Source organism: Microtus oregoni, unplaced genomic scaffold, assembly GCF_018167655.1.
Source record: "Microtus oregoni isolate MIOR12 unplaced genomic scaffold, Mior012 000005F_ref0000423, whole genome shotgun sequence".
In the NCBI taxonomy this organism is placed as follows: domain Eukaryota; kingdom Metazoa; phylum Chordata; class Mammalia; order Rodentia; family Cricetidae; genus Microtus; species Microtus oregoni.
This window is the reverse complement of record NW_024543064.1, coordinates 42,411,667-42,437,023: the sequence shown is the minus strand read 5'-3', so window position 1 is coordinate 42,437,023 and position 25,357 is coordinate 42,411,667. Positions and strand designations below refer to the sequence as shown.

Below are 25,357 nucleotides of genomic sequence, written 5' to 3'. Positions count from 1 at the left end.
CAATTATATTTAAAACATAGCCTGGGCAGGTCTGGGCCCGTGCGTGAAACAAGAGTTTCAGTTGCTCTATTTTCCACCCTGTTGCACAATCACCTGCCCTGTCCCGAGGCCACTGCAGTGCCCGCCTTACCTAGATCCTACCGGCAACTCCTCACTCTTTTACAACATAATGTTTTTCTTACTCACGGTGGCAGGGGAATGTATAGAAAGTCCTTGGGGCTAAAGAATGGGAGGAGGTGGGGAGGAGTGGCTTTTGGGAGAAAAAGAGCACAGTTGAGCTATGGATGAAAGCAGGTGTCCACCTGACACCACAGGACACATCTCACAGCAGTGGGAACAAAGTAGGCAGAGAACTGGGCTGCGTGGTGTAACGACCTTAGGAAGTCAAGAAAAGAAACTCGGGACTTCATTGAGGATGGCGCGTTAGCGGTGGGTTTTAGGAAGATGAGACTGTACACATGGAGGCTGGCTTGCCAAGAGAGCCACGGGGTCAGGGAGTTGGCTGTCAGTGTGCTGAAGAGTCCCACGGCCAGACACAGGCGGGTGTCCAGTGAGGGCAAAGGAGAGTGTGTAGATTGCTGTAATGTGCATGTGTCTGTACCTGCCCATCTATGCAAACATTACATAACTGCTGAGGACACACAGGCAGGAGCACTAACAGGTCTTATGTCGAGTGCTTGTTCTGTACCTGAGGGTTTGTTTCAGCCTACGGTTCCACATCACAGCACCTGTGGAGGGAAGGCAGGGCAAGATCTCAAGGCAGGAGCCTAGAGGCAGGAACTGAAGAGGAAGCCACGGAGAGGCGCGATCTCAGGATGCTTTCTTAGAACAGCATCTAGGACCACCTGGCCACATCAATCACCAATCAGGAAAATGCCCCCCACACAAGTGTTCAGGTCAATCTGATGGCAGCATGTTCTCAATTGAATCTTCTCTTCCCCAGTGATTCCTTCTTGGGTCAAGTGACTTAAAACTAGTTAGCCTAGTACTTCATAAGCACTAATTTATTTTGTGCTCATATCAATTTTATTAGAGGGGTGCTATTAAAATCCCCACTTCACTGAAGAGGAAACAGAGGCCTAGAGAGCTTGGCAACCCAGTCAAAGCCGCCCACATTGCTAGTAATAGCGTTGGCACTACTCAACTTGGATTTATTCACTCCAGAGCCCATGCTGTTCCTGTTACACTATATACTCAATCCTGCAACTTGCTTCCTGGCTCAGCCTTGCCTAGATTAGGGATTTTTTTTGGTAGAAATTTCAGGATAGTCTGCTATCATGGAAATAGCAGAAGGCCCTGAGGTGCCACAGTAATGAATGTAGAATCCGGGCGCACTCACAAGCTAAGGGATGTTGGGTGTGAGCTTATTTTGTATCTACAGCTCAGAGCTTACAGATCCATCTTCCAGGCCCGGTACAAAGAATTCAAGAGCCTATAGAACATCTCCATACTAAGTCAATAAATAGTAGTTAATAATACTAATATCTATAACTACTAATGACAATAATATAAATATTAATAAGAGGGCAGCCAGGGCAGACTGAGGAGATGACTATAGATGGAGTCAGCTAAGGAGCGGTTAGTGTCGGCTGCGCTTACCTGGTGTGAAGAGCCATACTGCTTATCAAATACACCCAGTATTGTCAGGTAGGGGAGACAGAAAAGACCCATTCAGTGCCGCTCAGGACAACAGAACTCATACAGAGGAGTCTGTAGAAGCTTCCAGTCACCGGACATAACCCATGTTAAACAGATTTCTTTGGGAGGTGGTAGAAAGCCCTCCCTGAAGGTTTTCCAGGGGAGGCTCATGAGATCCACGTGAAGAAAGGGGTTGCAGCAATCACCCTCAAGCTTAGGCATGCCAGGATTACCTATAGGATTTAAAAGCCTCCCTCTGTGCCCAGGACCTTGGCTTCATCCTGCTGGGGTGGAGTCAGGGTGTCGGTGCCTCTGGTTGGTTCTGAGGTAGTGATGCCAGCCCCGAGTGAACAACCTTTGTAAAGCCGCTCCTAAGAGCAGGGTCATTCGGCCAGGCTCGACAACCCTTCCCAAAATTGTAGGGGACTGGAAAAATTCTGAGTTGTCACAAGTCTGTCATCTTGGTGAATGTATTTAATCTAAAGGAATGACATTCATTTTAATGCTTTAAGTACCCTCCTGTCCCTGATGCTACAATCTCCTTTTTTTTTTTTTTAATGAAAAAGGTGATGGTAGGTTTTGTTTGTTAGATTGATTTTTTGTTCTTTTGGTTTTACAAGATAAGGTTTCTCTGTGCAGCCCTGGCTGACCTGGAACTCACTCTGTAGACCAGATTGACCTTGCACTCAGAGATCTGCCTGCCTCCGTGTCCCGTGATAGTGGCGTGAGCCACTATCATCTGGGTGTAGATGGTAGTTCTTTTGTGTATTTGTTTCTTAGTGTTTGGGGTGGAGTTTGAGGGGTTTTGTTTGTTTCTTTGGTTTTGTCTATTTTATTTTATTTTTTGAGTCAAAGTCTTACGTAGTCCTGTCTGGCACAGAATTTGTTATGTAGACAAGGATGTCTTCAAACTCACAAAGATCCACTGGCCTCTTCGTCTTTTGAGCTAAGACTAAAGTCTTCAGCCACAACGCCTGGTACAGCACTTAGTGTCTTCACACAGTAAAACAATCGTCGGACAGCCACAAGCCAGTCCAGAATTTACAACAAACAAAGAAGCTTCCCAGAAATCCAAGAAGCGCTGTTTTTTTTTTTCGTTTTTTTTTGTTTTTTTTTTTTGTTTTGTTTTTTTTTTTTTTTTTTTTTTTTTTTTGGTGTGTGGGCACCTGCAATGAGCAGTTTCTTGGAGATATTTAAGCATCTTCTTTTTTTTTCTTTGTAGTACTAGGAATTGAACCCGGGTCCTTGAGTGTACTGCCTGACCACTGAGATACACCTCCAACCCTCCAGTGTCTTTCTAAAAGGTATTGCTTGTCATTTTTGTGGGGACAAGTGCTTGCACTGAACATATTGGGCCTTTTATGAATGTTTCCATATCATTATGTATATCCATTACTATAAACGGCTTCCCAACCTGCAGCCATGCCCTCCAGGAGGATCCTTACAGGAGGATGGTCTGTACCTCATTAGAGCAGGCGGCTGCTGTCTTGTAACTATTTTGCTGTATCTGCAGTACATGCTCAACCCATTAGCTGTCCCTTCTCCTTATGCGAATAGTTTCTCCACCCATGCCTGCAGAATGCCCGGCCACCAGGCACATCGAATCAAAGCCATCATTATACACATCCATTTAAATCAATGGGCTATGACCCGGGTACCATGTTATTTGTATCAAGAAATGAGGGCATAGGCTTAGTAAGTGCAGAGATGTGCCTCTTCCGATAGGAGCTGATAATGACAGCATGGTCCTGAGTTTAGGATGAGGAAGGACATATCTATGGCAACTGCTGACGACCAAGCATCAGGTCGGCTCACAGCATCCACCAGAAAATGCCTGGGGAAGTTGAGCTGGAGTTCCTGTTTGAGCTTTCTCTCTGTGGCCAAGCCTCCCGAGACTGAACTTCCAGCTTCTCCTTCCCCCTGTGAGCATTTTAAGATCATGGGATAAATAGTGGTACCTCTGCTGGAAGTGTCTTACCTTCCAGCTGTTCTCAAGGATAGTGTTTTTACTCTAGGGCTGTTTTGCTGTTCTTCTCCCCCATCACAGAGCTGGGAGGCAACCCATCCCCAGACTAAGGACCTAGCAGGACACTTTGAGACAAATATATTTAATTATGAAATGTGGGATATGGGGGCAACCCCACTTCCAGAGCCAGCTTCTCAGTAAGCTCCAACAGCTCATGAAAATTTACCAATAGAATGTGCCTTACTTACAACAATGTACCCGTTCCTCCACTCTTGGTCAGCGTCAGAGACAAAGCCAGCACTTTACTTTCTACATTTTGGGGGATGGATTACTATCTTATGTAATTACGAGTAGGTATGTGTTATTTTCAGCATTTTCAGTGGTTTTATTTGTTCTAAGTTTTGTCGTGCTGTCTATGATCCGGCTTTGCAACTTGATCTCACATCTCCTCCATTGATCCAAGACTGGTCTGTGGACAGACTGAGTCCTTCTACCTAGGGCCCAGCTCAGCTTGTAGGGAGTTGAGGCTGAATATACAATGTGATGGGTAATCTCAGTTGTCAAAATGGTGAGACCTAGAATCAGCTAGGGGTCTCTGGGCATGCCTGTGGGGGATATTTTCTTAACTGGGGTGGTGCCATTCCCAGTGCTGGGATGCTGAGATCCCAAACTGAGCAAGAGCATTCGTTGCTGGTACTAAAGGCATGTGCCATCATGCCTAGACCTTCCTCTCCTTTCTCTCTCTCTCTCTCTCTCTCTCTCTCTCTCCTCCCTCCTTCTCTTCCTCCCTCCCTCCTTCCCTTCCACTCTCTCCTTCTTTCTCTTTCAAGACAGGGTTTCTTGTGTAGCCTTGACTGTCCTGAAATTCGCTCTCTAGGCCAGGCTGACCTCAAACTCAGAGATCCGCCTGCATCTGCCTCCCCAAGTGCTGGGATTAAAGGCGTGTGCCACCACTGCCCAGCTCTTCTCCTTTTTAATCTTCCAAAACAAAACAAAGAGCTCTCTGTCCAGGCCTAAGGGGCTTGTTTCTGGAGAGCATAGGACCAGGAGGCACACCAGTGGCAAATGATAGGCAGTTTGCAGAGGCTACCTCCATCTTGGCACCTACACCCCAATTACCAAGTCGTTCATACTAGTGACTTTCCTCCTCCTACGATGAGGCAATCTAGTTTCTTCTTGGTGATGACACTCTCCTCAGTCCCAAAGTAAACATTAAGGAGGATATCTTGGAGGGCTCAAGCACACTCACACAGTCAGTTGTCCATTTCAAGCATATTTATAAATATTGTATGTGAGAAGTCCTTTCTGTCCATAGTCACACAGGAAAGCAGGAAAGAAAAGCCTATCAGCACTGTGTGTACATGCTCTCTCTCTCTCTCTCTCTCTCTCTCTCTCTCTCTCTCTCTGTGTGTGTGTGTGTGTGTGTGTGTGTGCGTGCGCATTCGAGAGGGCAAGAATGTCTGTATGTGGTGCATGCCTCTCTCTCTCTCTCTCTCTCTCTCTCTCTCTGTGTGTGTGTGTGTGTGTGTGTGTGTGTGTGTGTGTGCATTCGAGAGGGCGAGAGTGTCTGGGTATGTGGTGCATGCCTCTCTCACTCTCTCTCTCTCTCTCTCTCTCTCTCTCTCTCTCTCTCTCTGTGTGTGTGTGTGTGTGTGTGTGTGCATGCTATGTGTGTGTCCCCACCGTGCATCACATGTGGAGACCAGAGCAGGAGGACATGAGGTGTCTTCCTCTCTTGCTCACCTCCTTATCGCCTTCAAACAGGATGTCTCACTGAACCAAACATCCTCCATTTCTAGAAAGACTTTCCAGAGCAAGCACTTGGGATCCACCATCTCCACCTCTAGTGCTGAGGTTACAAACACATGCATCCATGCTCATCCTACTGCCAGGGCTTTCTTTGGTCCTCCTCTGTCTCCTGTGATGTGTTTCTCCTCAGCCTTCCTAGATGCCAATGGTAGAGTTCTCCACATGGTTCCAAGATGGTCGCCTGAATCCATGACCAGTTCTGTCAGTGGTGGTCTAGGTTTTTACCAATCCAGTAAGTATTTGGAAATTAGGGGAAATATTATATTCTCACCAGTGGTGGATGTTACAGTTAAACCAATACTGACCTTAAATATAGAAGGAGAAAGAAGAGGGGGAGAAGGAGGGAGTCAGGGAAGAAGAGAACTAATGTTATTTCTGTTCCTACTAAGGGGCTGGGGATGTAACTCAAAGGTGGAGTACATGTCTACCATACAAAAGCCCTATGTTTGATATCCAGAAGCAAAAAGAGAAAGAGAGAAAGAAGGAAAGACAGAGGGAGGGAAGGAGGGAGGGAGGGAGGGAAGGAACAAAGGGAGGTCACTGCTGGAGATTTAGATCAAGTGAGCTGTGACAGTCTAGAGCAGTTTAGCAAGCATCCTTATGCAATTGGTGTTCAAGCCACGCTTTGATAGTCCCCCTAATCAAGAGAGAAGATTCGAGTGCTGCAAAGACCCAGACCGTCAGATCCATACTCCAGCTTCACTGTGTGCCAGAATAAGACAACAACAAATTACTTAACCTCTCTGTGTCTGAATGTCTTCATTTACTTAGAATAATCCCTCTACCTGATTGGAAAGACCAAATGATCTGAGAAATTGTACTGTGCACATACATGCAAGAAATGCCTGCACTCTGGTGTTTAATAAACTGCTTAATTGGGCGGGGGGGGGAGCTGTGTTGATTAGACTGTATTTAACAGGAAGAAAATGGAGAATTACGTTTTAGGAAGAGTGGTGTGTGGCCAAACTATAACAGGGGTTATTCTTAATTTCTGGTTGACCTGTGAAATTCCCATATTCTGACTGACCCCGTTTTCACGCCTCATCAACCGTAGCTAATGTGCGCTTACGAGGAGATTCATGGTCAAAGAAGGTGAATCCAAAGACAAACACATAGGCATCCTCAGGAATATTAACCTTCATCAGGCGATGAAAGGAGACAGAGACAGAGACCCACACGGGAGCACCGGACAGAAATCTCAAGGTCCAAATCAGGAGCAGAAGGAGACGGAGCACGAGCAAGGAACTCAGGACCACGAGGGGTGCACCCACACACTAAGACAATGGGGATGTTCTATTGGGATCTCACCAAGGCCAGCTGGCCTAGGTCTGAAAAAGCATGGGATAAATCCGGACTAGCTGAACATAGCGAACAATGAGGAATACTGAGAATTCAAGAACAATTGCAGTGGGTTTTTGATCCTACTGCACGTACTGGCTTTGTGGGTGCCTAGGCAGTTTGGATGCTCACCTTACGAGACCTGGATAGAGGTGGGCAGTCCTTGGGCTTCCCACAGGTCAGGGAACCCTGATTGCTCTTCGAGCAGATGAGGGAGGGGGAATTGATCGGGGGAGGGGGAGGGAAATGGGAAGCGGTTGTGGGGACGAGGCAGAAATCCTTAATAAATAAATAAATTAAAAAAAAAAAAAACTAGCTAGTATTCTGACCTAATTTTTACACATTGTATACATTCATCGAAATGTCACACTGTACTTACATAATTATGTACTATGACTAGATATCATCCCCAAATAAAAATAACACACATACAAAAAAAAAAAAAAAGCAGAGGCTTTGACACTCGGAAAAATTAATAATTGGCTCAAGATTATTTCTTTTATGATGTCATTCCTGTGACCTTCAGGGTCTCTTCTGTGTGTGTGACTGAGACCAGAGAAGTAATGCCAGGGGTTCGTGGAGAGGAGAGTCCAGTTCCAGGGAGGTAGCAAGAGGGAGGTTTTGGAGAGACAGGACCAGTTTGTAACTCTCCTTGTGTGATGATTACAGGAAGCCTAACAGCTAAGGTAAGTTGTCTGACTGTATATTCACTTAAAGTATAGATTAATGGCCGAGCTTGGGGTGACTTTTCTTGTTCAGAGAATGGCAACCCGAAGGGTTAGAGCTCGTAAAGAGGGAGAAAGAATCCCAAGTACAAGCAGGGAGGGAGAGTGGCGAGAGACTGCTCTGAGGACGGGCTCGTCCCTTTCATTGGACAGCTGTTCCTAAAACTGAATTTTTGAATCTACTTTTATGGGCTTCCTTCTTCTCTTCCCAGGGATAAAACTATCCTCATTAGTAATTTTCAGTTTCTCCTACAAAATACTCAACGCTAGTTAATTTCTCAGTTAAACTTGCTGTCCAGATTACAGTCCGCCTGAACTTTCCTCAGAACACTTAACTGCCAAAATAAAGTATTGGTTGAACCCCTGCTTCAGACAGGGCCAGAGCAAGACACTGTATACTCCCTCTCTGCTGACGGCCTCTCTGGGTTGTAGCTTCTAAGGATACAGCGTGACACAAACCTGTAGCTTTTAACTCTCTAGAAACTACCTTTACAACATGAAATAGCAGAGGGCTCACTCAGCAAAGTGTTTGCTGTGAGGAACCTGAGTTCAGGTCCCCAGCCTCCATCTTAAAAGCCAGGTGTGGGGGGCAGTCAAGAACCAAAGGATGGGTCCCCAGGACCCACATGGCAGCTCTTGACTGAACCTCCAGTTCCAGGGGATTCAATGCCCTCTTCTGACCTTCGCAAGATCCTGACACACGTGAACTCATGCAAGCATACACACATAAACACAAAACATACACTTATAAATACATACACATAAGAATTTAAAATTCCAGACCTGCCCCAAGCTTCATGTGTCAGTACACACCTGCTCCCAGCGCTGGGGAGACAAAAACAGGTGGATGCCTTAGGACTTGCTGGTCCGCCAGTCTATCAAGCTCCAGGTTCAGAGAAAGTCACTTTCTCAAAAAGGAGGATGGAGAGTGATTAAGAATGACATTCGACATCGAACTCTGGTCTATGCACGCACACACCAAGAAAACTGTTAAAATTTTTAATATTAACCCAAGATGAGGTAATCGTTTTGACCAAGAATTAATATGAGGATTATGAACACGTATTATACATTTAAAGGACATTTCAGTTTGGGTAAGCTACTGTCACAGCTGGGAAAGGCAGTTCGGACCTGGACTGCTCCCTTTTGAAACAAACAAGCTCTAGCTTTGAACTTTGATTGCGATTGGCTATCTGAACTCCCACCTACATTCTTCGGGTATCCATTGGTCAATAGACGGGTATGTTGACAATGCCCTAGTCATTATGCTACAAACTGGAAATTCAGAAGTGCTGGATTAACAAGGTGTTGTTTGCCCTAAAGCTCATGCAGGAGTGGGAGCCACACAAAGGGACAATTATACAAAAATGAAAAGAACTGTGAGTCTCTGAAGGAAGAACACGAACGCAGTTTGAGAGGTGGCACCGTGGGACCTCCAGGCTGTTGTACTGTTTTAGCCCAGTGGCACGATGGGAAAGGGCATGCTAGGGACAGATTCACCAAAGACATTGCCATAAAGGATGGCAGCCAGGAGTCCCTGAGTGTGTGACCGGGCAAAGGTGAAAAGGGAGGGAATCAGGAAAGGCATGCAAGGCAGAGAGGGGTCTGGTACGTGACGACGGGTTTGAAAAACCATCTCCAAAGATTAACCTGTTCAGAGAAAGTACAAAATGTCACTGGACTTAAGCTTCTGGCCAGGTCAGAGACTGTTCCACAGCCTGAGCCTGATTGCTCCGCAAAGCCAGGACCATGTGCTCGGTTCTCACTCTTAACCCAGGGCTGCGGTGCCCTTGAAGCCCTTTTTGTCTCCAGGCCTCCATCCACTTCGACCTCAGCTTGGAAGAATGCTGCCATCACCTCTGTGCTTTTAAACCGCTCGACAGGTGGAATTCACACCCCATCGTGTTTAAAATAGGGTCTCAACGACCCACGGGCCAGAACTCCTAAGGGGGTTAGTTCAAATGCATTTATGATAAACGCCTTGAAAACTGAAAAGAAGCCGCTTCTGGTCTTGCGCACTTGGAGTGATTGGACCTGCCCGGGTCAAGGCCAGGGGACTCTCCCGCCAGGGCTGCAGGGTGGTTGTCTGGAGCGCGTCCCACCCTCGGGAGGTAACCCAATGTGCAACTGCTTGACGTTGTTTCCACCAGAGGCGACTCCTAAGTGGAAGATCATGGTGGTCCCACAGCCTCCAGGGCGGGAACCCTGAGTCCCGCCAACCCGGCCGCGAGCCGACCCTACCAGCGCCCCCAACCCGGGTCAGCCCCTCCTCGCACACCGGCTAGGAAAAGAAGGTGGAGCATCCCGGCTCCCGCAGCCAATGAACGCAGCGGCTCCCTGGTCCGATCCCCGGCGCGGCTCACCATTGGTCGCCGCCTGGGTCTCGGCCCACCGAACCTTGGCGACCCAAGCCAATCGCGAGGCGGCGGGCCCGACTTACAGGCTCCCGGGGCGGCGGCGGCAGGCTCTGAGCCGGCGGAGCGCGGAGCGGGCTGCCGTGACGGGCGGCGTGAGCCCGCACCCTCTCGCGCGGCGCGCCGCGACACCATGGAGCCCGCCGTGTCGCTGGCCGTGTGCGCGCTGCTCTTTCTGCTCTGGGTGCGAGTGAAGGGACTGGAGTTCGTGCTCATTCACCAGCGCTGGGTGTTCGTGTGCCTCTTCCTGCTGCCTCTCTCGCTCATCTTCGACATCTACTACTACGTGCGCGCCTGGGTGGTGTTCAAGCTGAGCAGCGCGCCGCGCCTGCACGAGCAGCGCGTGCGGGACATCCAGAAGCAGGTGATCAGAGCGGGGCGCGGCTGTGTGCCAGGCTAGCGGTCCGCCGCGCGGCGGTGTGCCAGGCCAGAAGAGCGGGCGTGGGAGGGGGGGATCGCGAGGACCCCGCGTGTGATGGGGGGTGGGGGTGGTAAGGAAAAGCACTGGGGCAACTAACAGAACCTTGCTTGGAGACTTATGGAGTGTCCGCTAGGTGCAGGGCATGCGCAGTGCCTGGAAAACGAGGGACCCTAAACCTTCAGAGGTGGGCCATAGTCAGGTAACTCATTAGGCTCCTGCATTCCAGAGGAGGAATGGCCCCGGGAGGTGGTGCTGGGAAATGAGCCAAGTGGAGAGATTGGGTGAGCAAAGGTAGGGAAGCAGAGGAGCACAGGCAGTGAGAGCAAGAAGGTCAGAAAGTCAGTTGGGAGAGAAGCTTATGGGAGGAAAGAGGTGAAAGTTTTGTTTTGTAGTCCGAGGTGCTTTGGGCGCCTTTCGAATAAAGGACTAAAAAGAGAAGGTGGACTCCAGCTCCCAGCCCCATGTGCAGTCACGCGGCACCCAGAAGTAGTTGTCCGGCTCCCACTAAGTAGATGATGAGTTTACATAAGCTAGCCGGCACCTAGGCTGAGACACCTTCACAGTGGAGCCCTCTTCCCCGATCCAAGGCTGGCATGGGCTCCCTCTGCCCCTCCTTATAGTATCTGTTAACCGGCATCGACTTCAGAGAGGTCTGCTTCCTGCTGCCGCCCTCGTGGCAGCCACCCTCTTGTTCTATTTACTTCGTGCAGTGTGCTGTAGCCTGAGCCTGAAGGTGCAGGCGGACTGACCTCCAGACCAGAAGACCTTGCCCAGGGAGACGAGCGTGCAGAGGGTGCTGCTGTCAGAAGCACTTGGCACTACCAGCCTAGCTTTGGAGCTCACCCCACAGCTCTGCTGTTCTCCTACCCTGCCTGCACTCTTTTTCCTAGGTCTTTCTGTGGGTTCAGGTCCCGCATTTACCCACTGGATGTCCTGGTCAGGTTGTGAGCTCCTGAAGACAGGACTGTTATCTGACTGCTCCCCTGGGGGCCAGAGTATATTAGTGGGTGCTTGTTCATGCAAACTAGATGGAAGGATGCGCTGTGAACAGGAAACAATGGGGCCCAGGCCTTTCGTGACTGTGATTTGCTGTCCACGGCCACCTGGTGTCTGGTACCTGTTTTACTAAAATGAGGTTTAAGTTGTGAGTCCTGCCCGGAACAACACAGCTGGTAAATAGGGCAGGGACTCACGTTGGCTTGGGATAAAGAGCCTGAACTCTCGACTCCCTCAGCCCCATGCTTTCCAGCCCACCCCATGACTCTGGTTTCGTTGCCTCATGCCTGGTTTCTTAACCATAACTGCCTGAGTTGTTGCCTACCTTCTGGGCCCTTCCTGTCTCTCTTGAGAATCTGACAAAGAATGGTTTTTCCGAACTTTGCTTCTTTGCCCCAATCTAATAGATGTTCCAGGCTTGATAGCGCCTACCTGTATGACCCACCGTCCAGCAGCACCCCATCTCCTCTCGTTCACACTCCGTTTCCATAAAGTCTCCGACCGCAGAGTCAGGCAGAGCTGGATAGTCACGGAACTCACCTTTTGTCCTTTCAACCGCTGCTCACAGTAGTGCCTTTCTGCTAGACCGAAAGCCGCCTCCCCATCCTGAGCCCTCTGACAGCGCCAGGGCACCTTCCCCAGAAGTCTGACCCTTGACAGGACTCTTGCAGAACATAGCTGAAGCTGGTTTTGAGTACAAAGGGCCTCCCTAAGTTGTGTCCTGAAAATCCAGTAGTACAGCTTGCTGAGGTGTGACTGAACCCAGGACCCTCTCTCCCGTCTGTCTCTATCTTGTCTGCCGTGTCTTTCTTGGCTCTTCTTCCTGAGTTAGTTGACTTTGCTCTCCTGGGGTGCTGTTTTCCTGTGGAGTCCCTCACAGTCTCTGGCTTAGATTCAGCCAGTGTTGCTCCCACCTCAGTAAAGAGAGCGTGGCCAGCCGGGTGGAATCAACCTCACCTGGGTGGAGAAAGAGGAATTGGTAGACGCAGATGAAGAGGCAATGGACAGTCCTTGGATGCCCTAACTACAGCCATGCATTGTGCCTGCCTTGTCCGTCTGCAGGGACAAGATACTTCTTTTATCCCTCACCAGCATGTCATCCTCTGCACCCTCTCTGCTCTGGCATGGAGGTTTTGCCAAAGTACTACTGCCATTGGCTGGCTGCTCCTTGCCTGCCCCTCCTCTCCCTGTCAGAGTGGTACATGAGTTAGCATGTGAGATGCTGACAGCCGGGCTTGGCACGGAACAGGCTTCATAAGTAGCTGTTCTTCTGTGGACTAAGCCCATCTGTCTTCTGGTCTTCCCTGCTTTGTGATTGGTCAGTCCTGGCTATGAATCTGGGTCTTGCCAGCCACGGGTTGTATGATCTTAGACAAGTTATTTTGCCTGGGTTTCCTCATCTGCAAAAGGGGGGGCAGGTCACCTCAACCTCCTGGGATTGAGAGATTAAGAAGACAGTGTAGAGTAGGTGCCTTGTCGGGTGGGTGTGCCCTGGAGATGATAATCATTTTGACAATTGGTCTGTTGCCACTGTAAAGCCTTAACTGAACTTTCCACTTAGTATTCTCAGGATACTTTGTTTTCTAGTTCGTTTTTTATCCTTTCTTGTACAACAGCAACACATTGCTCTCCTGTTGGCCTTGTGAGCCAGGGAGACTCCACAGGGTAAGGCCCTCAGGGCTTCACCATCCTCCTCAATGGTACCGGGTAAAGGCATCTTTCCCAGGCCTCTTACCCTGAAAGAGGACCCTTGAGCCATTCTGGGGAGCCAGACAGAGCCAGCTAAGTCTCACCCTGTGGTTGCAGGTACGAGAATGGAAGGAACAGGGCAGCAAGACCTTCATGTGCACAGGCCGTCCCGGCTGGCTCACCGTCTCGCTGCGTGTTGGGAAATACAAGAAAACCCATAAGAACATTATGATCAATCTGATGGACATCCTGGAGGTGGACACCAAGAAGCAGGTGAGAGGCTGGGCTTGGAGTTCAGTGGTAGAGTTTACCTAGCATTCACAGAGACAAAGAGCCGGGGGTAGAGAGTGGACACACAAAATCAAGTGAGCACGTGCTGTACCCTGGCTCTGGGAGCAGATGGACACTTCCCCATGTGAGTGACTCATGGGGAAATGTGTTCAGTCGAGGACATCCCAGAGTGGACAGGACCAAGGCCGTCAGTAAAGGCTCTGTGTAGGCAGTTTCCCTGTCCTGCAGTCACTCAAATAAACACACTAAGGCTTATATTAATTATAAATGCTCGACCAATAGCTCAGGCTTATTACTAACTAGTTCTACCCACCCATGTCCTCCCGAGCCTCACAGCCACTGAGAGAACAGTCATGTAAGCTGAGAACTCCAGGGAATTTTTTGATCGTTTTAATTTCATAAAAAATTAGGGATGGAGAAATCACAGGCAAACATGAGTGGCGAAAGGGAACCTGCTTACCCCTCCTGGTGTGCTGGTGGAAAAAAAAAGGTGTGTGTGGGCGGGAGATAGCCAGGAAAGGGGAACTTGCCCAGAAGTATAAACACTCGTTGGCCCAGCTACTAATTCTACTTCTTAATGCCTTCTGGGTCTTTTAGCTAAAATAAGGTGTAATCATTCTACTTCTCCAAACACAGCTTAAGGAAAAGGGAATTGGGCTTCTGTGTAATCAGAGATCTCTAACACACAGATTTCGATTACATTTTTCTAAAAGAACAGTGCAATATCCAGCAACAAGAGAGTTACTGAATACAATGTGGCCACTTTGATGTCATTACTGTGAGACCCTGGCCAAAGTACACGTATCACTGTGTCTTCTCTAAGACAACTTTTTGGATATATGCCTGGCCTATAATAAACTGCACCTATTTAAAGTGTGCAGTTGGGTAATAAATTTTGACATGAGTTTGACAGCCTTGCACCAGTGAAACAATTATTAAAACACAGAGCGTACCCGACAGCCTTAAAAGTTTACTCATGGCTCTTAGTAATTTTTTTCCCCTTAAACCCCTCCCTACCTGTTCCACCCACAGCATTGGGTTAACAGTGTTCTGCTGCTGCTGCTGAATGCTAGACACTAGAGACCATTGACAGAAGCTGTTTAGTGCATACTTTTCTGGTCCGGGTTCTCTAAAAGGGTCATTTAAGACACGTCCATTTTGAAGCGTTTGTGCCCGGCACATACTGTCTGCTAAATAGTATCCTTTGCGTGAAGAGATCAGTTTGTTTAGCCATTTCCCTGCAGGTGGACATCCGGGCTATTTCCGCTTTGGTCAGGAACATTTCTGGGCAGACTTTCTGTAAACATGCAAAGTCTTCCTTTGGGGCTGGAGAGCTGACTCAGCTTTTGCCAAGGACCTGAGTTCAGCCGCTGTCACTCACCATGTCAGACAGCTCACTAAGCGTCAGGGAAGCCTCTGACCTCCACACACACGCATACACATAATTTAAAAACTAAAATGGGGACCAGAGAGGTGGCTCATCAGTCAATCACGCGTACTGTTTCGTAGAGGACCCAGTTGGTTCCTGCCACCTATATACAGGGTTGACAACACCTGTAACTCCAAGCCTGGGGACCCAAAGCCTTTGACCTCCAAGGACATCTGCACGCGTGTGCCCAGACACAGATATGCACAGAACACATAGTTTAAAACAATACAAAGAAATCTAAAAACAACAACAAATCTTTATAAGTCTCTCCTTGGACAAATGTGAAGGAGAATGGCTGAGTCACGGCAGGTGGATGTTTGTGTATGTTTAAGGGCTTGGTTGGGTTGTTTTCCTAAGGAGTAGCGCATTTTACAGTCCTGTGAACAGTGTGTAGCCTGCTGCTACACATTGCCGGACCTGTCATAGTGGTCCTTGATTTTAGCCGTTCTTGTGTGTGTGTGTGTGTGTTATGGTGGTGTCTCCTTGTGATTTTAGATTGCTCTCCCCTAATGACTGAAGACCCTGGCCATCTTTCCATGCAGATACTGGCCGTTGGCATGTCGTCCTTCTGAGGCCTGCTCAGATCCTTTGCTAATTTTTTAAACTCCAAAATCATTCGATATTTTCTCTTTGTCCATGACTTTTGAGAACCAGAATTTTATTACCCGTGCAGGAGTACAAAGGTCAGAGGACGGCTGTGGGAATAGGTTTTCCTTCCATCTTACAGGTTTGGGGATCAAACTCAAGTTGTCAGGCTTGGTGACAAGTGTCTTTATCCACTGAGTCATGTCATCCATTCTAAAATACTTTCTAATTTCCCTTTTTTTTTTTTTTTTGGCTTTTCGAGACAGGGTTTCTCTGTGGTTTTGGAGCCTGTCCTGGAACTAGCTCTTGTAGACCAGGCTGGTCTTGAACTCACAGAGATCCGCCTGCCTCTGCCTCCCGAGTGCTGGGATTAAAGGCGTGCGCCACCACCGCCCGGCCTCTAATTTCCCTTTTGCTTTATGTTTTGACCTGGGGTAATTACATGGATGTTTAGTTTCCAGATATTTAGCAAACTCCTTCTGTCTCAGATTTCTGATTTAATTTAGCTATTGCCAGAAAATTTAATGCTTTCAACATAAAAAAATAAATAAATACTCCAGGTTAGTATTGTGTGTGTGTGTACGTGTATGCACTCACACAGTTTTGGACTGACATGTTCTACAAATGTCAATTCGGTCTCATGGCTCATAGTCTTGTTCAAATCTGACTTTGTATGTTTCCTCTCCGCTCATCGTGGAGACTGAAGTCGACCTGTTCTTGTAGGTTTGTTTATTCTCTAGTCATGTATCAGTTTCACATCATGAATTTCAAAACTTTGTTACTAGACATAAACAAACATGTTTAAGGTTTTCTTAATATCCTTTTGATTAATCTTTTTTTTTTCATTATGAAAAGATGTTGCTCAGGTTGGCCTTGAACCCCACACCTACTGCCTGCCCTCAAATGCTGAGACTACAGGTGTGCACTACCACATCTGGCTGAGATTGCCTTCTTAAAAGAAATTCTCAGTTATAGTCTTCCTCTGAAATCTTCTTAGTCTGATATCAATAAAGCCACTGCCTTTTCATTTGACCAGCAGTGGCATGATATGTATTTTTTTAATCCTTTTCCTGTTGACCTAATAAAGTGTGTTTCTTCTAGGCAGCACCCGGTTGGGTCTTGCTTCTTTTAAATTGAACCTGGCAGCCTCTGTCTTTTAATTGAGGTGGTGAGACCGTTGTCGTATAATGTCCTTAATTGATGAGGTTTGAGCCTGTCACCTGCTGCTCCTGTTGTCTGCACTTGTGCCTCATTTATCCCCTGCTTCTTTTTTCTTTCTTTTTCCCTGCATTCTTTTGGATTATCAAATGATCTTAATGATCCTGTGTTAGCTTCCTTTAAGGTGGAGCACAGCTTCAGGGTTTCCAGTATGTGTTTTCCTCCAGGTCCAGTGATGTTATCTCACTTCGCACACAGTTTAAAGACCTGAGGACAATAAACTTTTAGGTCCCTCCCGCCCTTTGCTCTATAGTCACACTCTCCCTAGCTCTGCACTGTTACTGTCATTATTTTAATAACCAGTTGCCTATTAAAGAAATTTAAATAAGAACACCTATTTGTCCATGGAGTAGTTACCGTCTATCCTAGAGATAAATTTCTGTCCATTTGATTTCCTTTTGTCTGAAGGACCGCTTAACATTTCTTGCTTATGTCACAATATATACACATGCACATTTTCCCAGGCTGACAGGTATTTTTCTCTCAGTACTTTGGAGAAGTTACTCCACTGCCTTTGCTTGCATTGATTCTAGCAATAATTCTGTCGGGCTTTTGTTTTAATGTATTTGATTTTTACTTATGTGTCTATATATGCACACACATGCATGAGTCTCCATAGAGTACAGAAGAGGGCATCAGATCCTGGAGTTACAGGTGATTATAAGCCACCCAACATGGATACTGGGAACGAAACTCATAGCCAGGTGGTGGTGGTACACACATTTAATCCCGGACTCAGGAGGCAGAGATAGGCAAATCTCTAAGTTTGAGGCCAGCTTGGTCTACAGAGCAAGTTTCAGGACAGCCACGGTTACACAGAGAAACCTTGTCTTGAAAAAACAAACAGACAAACAAAAACAACAAAAAAGAAGGAATACATGTGAAAAAAAGAGAATAGCACCCCTCTTAATAGGCTTCTCCCCCCCTCTCTTTTCTGCTAAGAGGTTTTTTTAATCACTGCGTTTGAGCAATTTATTGTGATGTGTTTTGGTATGATTTTCTTCTTAATTTTTGGGTTTAGAATTTGATAGTTTTTTTTTTCACTGAAGCTTTGAGGATAATTATTTTTTTTCTGCTCCTTTATCTCTCCTCCTTTGGAGACGGCTATGACAGGTGTGCTAGGCCTCTTCAGATTCTTCAAGCTATTTCTCCTGTCTCTCTGTAAATGGTTTCCATTGCCCTCTATTTAAGTCCACTAATTTTTCTTTTGTAATTCCCAGTTTGCTATGATTCCAGTCCATTGTATCTTTCATTCCAGACACTGGGTCTTGCTAATATCTTTTGTAGTTTGTGTGTGTGTGTGTGTGTGTGTGTGTGTGTGCGCGCACACACACACACACACACAACGCACATGCTGAGGGGCACATGTGGAGTTCAGAGAATAGTTTTCAAAAGTCAGTTCACTCCTGAATTCTGTAGATTGAACACAGGTCTTCAGGCTTGCAAGGCAAGTTCCTTTCTCTACAGAGCCATCTTACTGGCCCTCAAACTTAACTATTTGAACACAGAGAATTCAGCTGGTGTTCCTGATTGCTCTTCTGTTTATTAGTTCTAGTTCTGTTTTGCTTGATGGGTTTTTCTCATCATGTAGTTTTCCTGTATCTTTGCTACCTGTAAGTGTTGACTGGACAGTTGTGACATTCTGACCTTTTCCTAGTGGGCATTGGGTATTGCATTCCTACATGTCTTGAGGTTGTATTTCTAGGAGGCAGCTAAAATCCTGGGAAACAATTTGATCCTCTTGAGTCTTGATTTTCTTAGGTGGGAGCAGAGCACCATCTAATCTGAGTTAGTTGTTTCCCCAGTACTGAGGCAAGGCATTGTAAGGACTCTGCCCAAGGCACCGTGCATCAAGTTTTCCAGGCTGGTTTATGAGAGTGGATGCTAGGCCCTGGATGACCTTCTGGTGTCTTTACCTGTAATCTTCCCTGATGATTCTGCTCCCTGGCCTTAGCCTCAGGAGATAGGTTGCATATGCTGTGGTCCCCTTTTCAGTTCTTCCAGGAGTTCCTCTCTGGACAACACTGTTCTGAAACTCTGTGCTGCAAACACGTTTCTAGTTGGTCCTCTGGAACTCTGGTCTAGAAGATCATAATGATGCAGGCTTCACTGGGTTTCCCTCCCTATTCCCCTCATTCTGGGCAGATGAGAATAGTCTCAGAGCTTGCCTTGTTTGTTCCCTGTCTCTCAAGTATCATTAACTGTTTAGTAGGAAGGGCAGAGCAAGCAACTTCCAAAACTAAGAAACAGAAACAGCTGGCTCTCTGGATAGTCACCCAAGGTTCCTCTGAAACAGTGGGTCATCCATCTTTGGCTACAGACCCAGAATATATGACAGACTTTTCTGTGAAGCAGGAATTTGGAAGGACTGTCCTACCTTGTCTTAGCAAAGTTCAGCAATTGCCTGCTTGTGTCCTGTTTGTCCAATTTGGACAGCATACTGTCAGCAGTCGAGGCAAGGGCAGTTTGTTGCCCAGTGGCTAACTTTGCCACAGCAAAAGTAAACTCCATATGGAGGTTCTTCGATATCCAACATCCTTTTTTGGAATAAATTTATGCAACCAGGAGCAGATGTGTCTCACTGTCATGAAAAGTCTTAGGATGGACTAGAGAGATGACTCAGTGGTTAAGAGCACTCTTACAGAGGATCTGGGTTTAATTCCCAGCACCCATGTGGCAGCTCACAGTTGTCTGTAACTTTAGTTTCAGTGGCTCTAAAACCCTCATACAGATATACATGAAATCAAAACACAATTATAAATGAAGTAAAAAGAAATGTTTTTAAGAAAAGCCTTAGGTTATTAAAACATCTTAAATGCCATATTTCATAAGTCACTGAAGTATATGAAGACTGCCCACCTATCTAAAAATAAATATGTCTCTTATTTAACCTTGAAAATATACCTAGCATGACTACAAGTTTGATTCTTATGGATGACTAAATACTAATCTAATTTCTTAATTATACATTATATTTTTTAATGAGCTATATAGGTATAATACCTCAAACAAGAGTAGAAAGTTATATACAATAGAATAAAAAGAACCTTAAATTTGTATCAATATACAATAATACCTTAAACAAGAATAGGAACATATATAGAATATGTTCTAACAACAATAACCTTAAATTTGTATCAGTATATAAAAATCCATACCAATTTAAAATATTTGAGATTTAATAGTTGCTTTTTAGTTTAAATTAGACTCAGTAATCTGTTCTTTTCTGTCCTTTCTATAACTGCCCCCCCTTTTTTTTCCAGAAGGAGATCCTTGAATCCAACCTCTCTTGCTTAATTTCCTCCCTTACCATGACAAATAACAATTTGTAACCAACCCCCCTAAACAATGACTAACATTGATAACCTATAGAACAATCAGAAACCTCACACACACACACAGACACACATCTCTTGGGAATGTGGACATCATATTCTTAAAATTACTTCCTGCTGACTGGGGGCAATAGCATCTTTAGAGGACCCTGAGAAAATTGAGATGATGATCAAGTCCTGGGAGAGCTAGCTGTATTATTTTTTGTTTAGCCTCTGTATGATGGAAAAATCTAGCACTTATCTAAAGTCCTTTTGAACTGGAGTCACAGGTGGTTGTGAGCTGCCTTGTGGGTACCGGTAATCTAACCCAGGTCTTTTGGAAGAGCATCCAGTTCTCCCAACTGCTAAGCCATCCATCCAGCCCCCTCTAGGACTAAATTTTTAGTAGTCAAACAGATGTGCATGTATGGGTTTGTACTTGTGTATCTGTATGTTGTATTAAAACATACAAAAGAGCAGCATAGACATGGAAAAGCAAAATAGATCTGCTTCGTGCTTGTCATTGCTAAGTGAATAATAGTTAGTATAGATGATTGCTGTTTCTTGCTGTAACTTCCAAATTAATATTTCTCCTATAATCTAGAAAAAAAAGTAACTGAACTTTTCTTGTATTTATTCTGTTTGTTTGGGATTTGTTTTGTCTGCTTTCTTACAAGATTTTGCTATATAGCTCCAGCTGGCCTCCAACTTGTAGCAAGCAGTTCTCCTGCCTCAGCTTCCCAAGTGCTAGGATTCTCACTGTGTGCAACCACACCCAGTAGTTGTGAGATCTTCAAGAGGATGGCATTCAACACTTGCTGACTCAAACCAGAGGTCATTCACCATTAATTAAAGCCAGTCTAGTATTCTAGAAAGAGCCATAAAGGCTGAGATGCTTGTTCTCCGTGCAGGCATTCTTGTTGGGTTTGCCGTCTCCCTCAGACCCAGCCTCTCTCTCGTCCCCATCTACAGATTGTTCGAGTGGAGCCCTTGGTGTCTATGGGTCAGGTGACAGCTTTGCTGAACTCCATTGGCTGGACCCTGCCTGTGTTGCCTGAGCTCGACGACCTCACCGTGGGTGAGTGCTCCGTGTTCATGGTCGGTGGGCTGGGTGGTCTCAGTGTCACAGTGGAGGAGCATCAACCCCCTCCGTATAGCAGATCTACTCGGTGACAGCTTTCCCATACTCCATTTCTGAGCCGTTCAGGTAATCTGATGCCGCCTGCCTCCTCGTGACTGTCCATTGCTCCAATTCTGCCCGTGTCACCCTTGGAGTAAGTTTGGTTCCTCTCCCTGCAGGGTCTGTGACCACCAGAGCTTTTGTCCAGGGGCAGCACCCTCCCATAGCTCATAGCACCTTGCCACCCAGTAACCTCCCTTTTCATTAAAGTTCCTCTTAATGTGGATGCACACACAGATTTATTTTAACCTCTGAGGCTGGCCAGAGGTGAGGGTGGCAACCCTCAAGGAGACCTTCTCACTCCTGCCATCCAAATTGATTGATAGGGAATACCCTCATTGAATAGCTCCATTCCCGCCAGCTCCACCCTGCACACCACAGCTTCCCCTGCTGACACGCTCGTTTCCGCAGGGGGCCTGATCATGGGCACAGGCATCGAGTCATCCTCCCACAAGTATGGCCTGTTCCAGCACATCTGCACTGCATATGAGCTGATCCTCGCAGACGGCAGCTTTGTGCGCTGCACACCGGTAAGTTCAGAGATGGGGGATCGGGTGGCCGTCCTGGGGGTTCCGTTGTAAATACATCTCTTGGGCTGTACTGTTGGGAATGCTGTATACATGTTGTGGGGTTCATTTTCTCCAACAAACTGAATGGATACTATGATTGCCGTGAGTCAGGACGCTCAAGCACAGAGAGGCTAAAGACCTGCCCGAGGTCACACAGATAGGAAATCCTCCACAGCTAGAACTTAAACCTGGGTCACCGGGTTCGAGGTGGGTACATCTGAGCCATTAGAGTTTTGGCCTCACAGAAGAAAACCCAAGGAAAGACGACTAGCTCGGGGGATTGGGTCTGGGGTTAATAAACCACAGTCAGCCAAGAAATCCGTCACGGCGAGTGGTTCGGCCGTCTTCCTGCCCTCTCACCTGAGCCCTGTTGTCTGGTCATCAGGGAAGGAGACAAAGGCTTCTCTGAGGCCGGGTTCCTCCTTTGGCAGCTGTGTGAGCTGGAGGGGGAAGGTGCGGTGTCCGGGTTCCTGGCATGGAGCCAGGGGTGCTATTTAGGGAGTTTGTGCTGCGGTGCCCTGGACAGTGAGATAAGCAAGTAGCCCAGGAAAGGGATTGGTTGACAGTATCCTGCTGCCTGCCACAGACCTTCCTTGTCCCCTGGCCCACTGCTCCCTGTCCCGCTTGCCACCAAGGCAATGCAGGTTAGTAGAGCTGGCACACCCACTGGCCTATTGGTAAACCAGCCTGAGGCTGGAGTGTTTTGGGAAAAGGCTCTTAGAGACGGAAAGAATCTAACTTAGAGTGGCCAGTGGACAACACAGTGTCCGTCTGTGGGAAGGTAGGCTCAGATGTTCAGAGCCTAAGGCTGTAGGGAGGACCACTGATTTCCGAGTTGGGAGATCCGGCTGCTGCAGCTGACTTCCTAGGAACCCTGACCAAGGCAGGTCCGCCTCATCCGCCTCAGCAGGGACTCATGCTCCTCACCTGTCAAAGCAGGCAGTACCCTGCCAGGCTCTGAAATAAGGTGACATGGGCTACGAAAGGTTTTTAGTGCCCACTCAGTAGGGGGCACATTCACGTTTTCATGCCTCTTGGCAACCCTGGCTCTAATAGCAATCTATCTCGTTTAGCCTGCTCTAGGGCCCCCCCTTTAGTCCCCCCTGTCGGGTCTTTGGTCATGACCTTGCTGGGTAGTATGTGGTTCAGGGGCTAGGCTTCAGTAGCAGGTAGTGGATGCTGTTTATCTGAGCATCCCCGACACAGGGAGCAATAGGAGATTAAATATAAAGTAGAAACTGCGGCTGGAAAATTGAGTACGGATCATAATGTCATTGCTCAAGATAGCAATAGGCAGGAATCTGGCCGAGGCCCTATATGTTCCTTTATTGACCATGTCTAGAGGTCAGGTTCTCAGCACGTGCCAATTCTGTCTCACACAGTCTGAAAACTCAGACCTTTTCTATGCTGTGCCCTGGTCCTGTGGGACCTTGGGTTTCCTGGTCGCTGCCGAGATCCGTATCATCCCTGCCAAGAAATACGTCAAGCTGCGGTTTCAGCCAGTTCGGGGCCTGGAGACCATCTGTGAAAAATTCACCCGCGAGTCCCAGCGGCCGGAGAACCACTTCGTGGAAGGATTGCTGTACTCCCTAGATGAGGCTGTCATCATGACGGGGGTCATGACGGATGATGTAGAACCCGGCAAGGTAGGCCAAGGGAAGATAGGTGGCTGGAACCGGGCCTCTTCATGACTGCTTGTGGCAGGCAGTTCTCCAGGATGCTGGGATCAGGCTCCTTTAGAGCTGTGTTAGGGGCCACAAGAGTCCTGTCTTCTCCACTCCTGCCAGCTACCTGTCACGTGCTCGCCTCATGGTAGATAAAACCTAATGTCTAACAACAGCCCATGCCTGAGATGAGGAAACTGGTACTCCAAGGGTTAATTTAAATTTCCACAGGATGGCAGAGGCAGGATTGGGCAATTACCTTGAAATTCTTCCAAACCAAATGGGCACACCCTCAGCTTTCACCATACAACGTTTAATGTTTTATTAACATATTTTAATTGTACGTAACAAGTGTGTAATGTTTTAATTTTTATTTATTTTTCAGACAGGGTTCCATGCTAGCTCAGGCTGTCCTGGAACTCAATGTGTAATATAGGCTAAATCTCCAACTCAAAGCCATCCTCTTGCCTTAGTCTCTCGAGTGTGTAAATTCTGGGATTATCGGTGTGAGTCAATGATGTAATATGTTTGTTGTTTTTGTTTCTGTTTGTTTGTTTTCAAACCAGCCCTGGCTGGTATGGAACTCTATGTAGACCAGACTGGCCTCAAACTCAAAGATCCTCCTGCCTCTGCCTCCCAAGTGCCAGGATTAAAAATGTGTGCCACCATCCCTGGCAACCAAGTAATTTTTAATAGAGGGATTTTTTTTCTCCATTCAGAAAGGATTTGTGCTCATTGTAAGAGACTTGGAGCTATGAACAAGTGAAAGACCTACACACATGACCCAAAGCTAATTAGGTGTTCCTCATTTGGTCGTCCCCCTCCCCACCACACACCGTGCATATGTAAAAGCCTTTTCAAGTTTTTAAGTTTGAAAGTTAAGGTGCATTTCTTCAGACACACACACACACGGTAACTAACCACTTGCACAGTCTGCCATGCATAGCTCAGCATACGTGGTTAGGTATGTCCTGCTCTTACCCTGTTCCGGGCCATTTGTTTGAATGTAAGTACTTGGTCCTGATTTAAGACTCTTTTCTTGTCCTTACACACCAGTGTTTTTATGAATGAAATGGAGCCCTGAGCCAAGGTGTAAGCACCCTAAATAGGGGTGGATGAAACCCTGCAGCCCTCAGTGGGGTAGTCATACCCAGCAGCAGGCGGCTAAAGGCCTTTCCCCATCTCCTTGCCAGCTGTAGTGAGAGGATCACACTTTGATTTTTGCCAATCTGATAAGGTTAAAAATAGTGCCTCTTTATTTTGTAGCTCTCTTGTTACTTGCACGGTTGAACACACCTTTGCAGAGTTTTCTAGTTTGTCTACCTTTATCTGCGATCACCTCTCCAAATTTGCCTTGTCTGGTGGGTAAGCGCTGTCCTGTGCTCTTCGGCTTTAGTTGATTTTAATGTCTTCAGAAGAGTGCATTGAGCAAACGCCCTCTGTTGCTTATGAAGACCACTGTCCGTGGTTGGAAATGTTTTATTAATTTACTTAGTGGAGCAGTGAGACCTTGAAGAATATCTTAAAGTAGAATTGGTATACGTCAAAGTATATAGGCACCTCTTAAGGCTCTTGACCTGTACCTACACTCTTCAAACGTTTTTAGAATTGGGGCCTCAAAATGACTCAGTGGATATGGATACTTCTCACCAAGGCTAAGTTAGATCCCTGCGACCTCCATGGCAAGAGGAAAGAACCAGCTCCCACAAGTTGTCCTCTGTCTCACACACACACACAATACATAAATGAATAAATTTTGTTTTGTTTAATTGGAAAGGAGAGCTAGAGATGTAGCCCAGTGGTAGGGTGCTTACCTAGTACGTATGAGGCCCTGGTATTAGTTAAATGTAATAATTGAAAAGGACTCACAAATCATGTGGAACAGTTCCCTCTCCATATTAGGAAATGAAGCCCAGTGAGGGACCGAGACTCTTAGATGTCCAGTGAGCGTAGCAGATTTGCATTCTGGTCTCTGGCTCCTGATTCATGTGGGTCCCTGAGTCCCAGCTTCTAGAGTGTAGCAGTGTCCACAGCATTGATTCCTGGTGGGATGCGTATCTGGAGGAGGGTATCCAAGAGCATTAGTGGCAACAGCAGCCTTGGAGCTGAAG

The 25,357-nt window shown here is 46.9% G+C and overlaps 1 protein-coding gene and 1 long non-coding RNA gene across 2 annotated transcripts in view; both read left to right on the top strand.

The window, feature by feature from the left end:
* The first annotated feature begins 2,894 nt into the window (after positions 1-2,894).
* On the top strand, positions 2,895-6,587 carry LOC121448774. The gene is made up of 3 exons (XR_005974390.1): positions 2,895-2,942; positions 5,544-5,645; positions 6,468-6,587. It is a non-coding gene; the product is annotated as an uncharacterized LOC121448774 (long non-coding RNA).
* Positions 6,588-9,906: 3,319 nt separating this feature from the next.
* The window catches only part of Dhcr24 (24-dehydrocholesterol reductase), a 28,715-nt gene continuing 13,264 nt past the window's right edge, over positions 9,907-25,357 (top strand). The window contains exons 1-5 of the mRNA XM_041652043.1: positions 9,907-10,254; positions 13,114-13,269; positions 20,806-20,911; positions 21,425-21,543; positions 22,965-23,228. Coding sequence (XP_041507977.1) covers positions 10,024-10,254; positions 13,114-13,269; positions 20,806-20,911; positions 21,425-21,543; positions 22,965-23,228 — 876 coding nt within the window. The 5' untranslated portion in view covers positions 9,907-10,023. The remainder of the gene's footprint in view (positions 10,255-13,113; positions 13,270-20,805; positions 20,912-21,424; positions 21,544-22,964; positions 23,229-25,357) is intronic.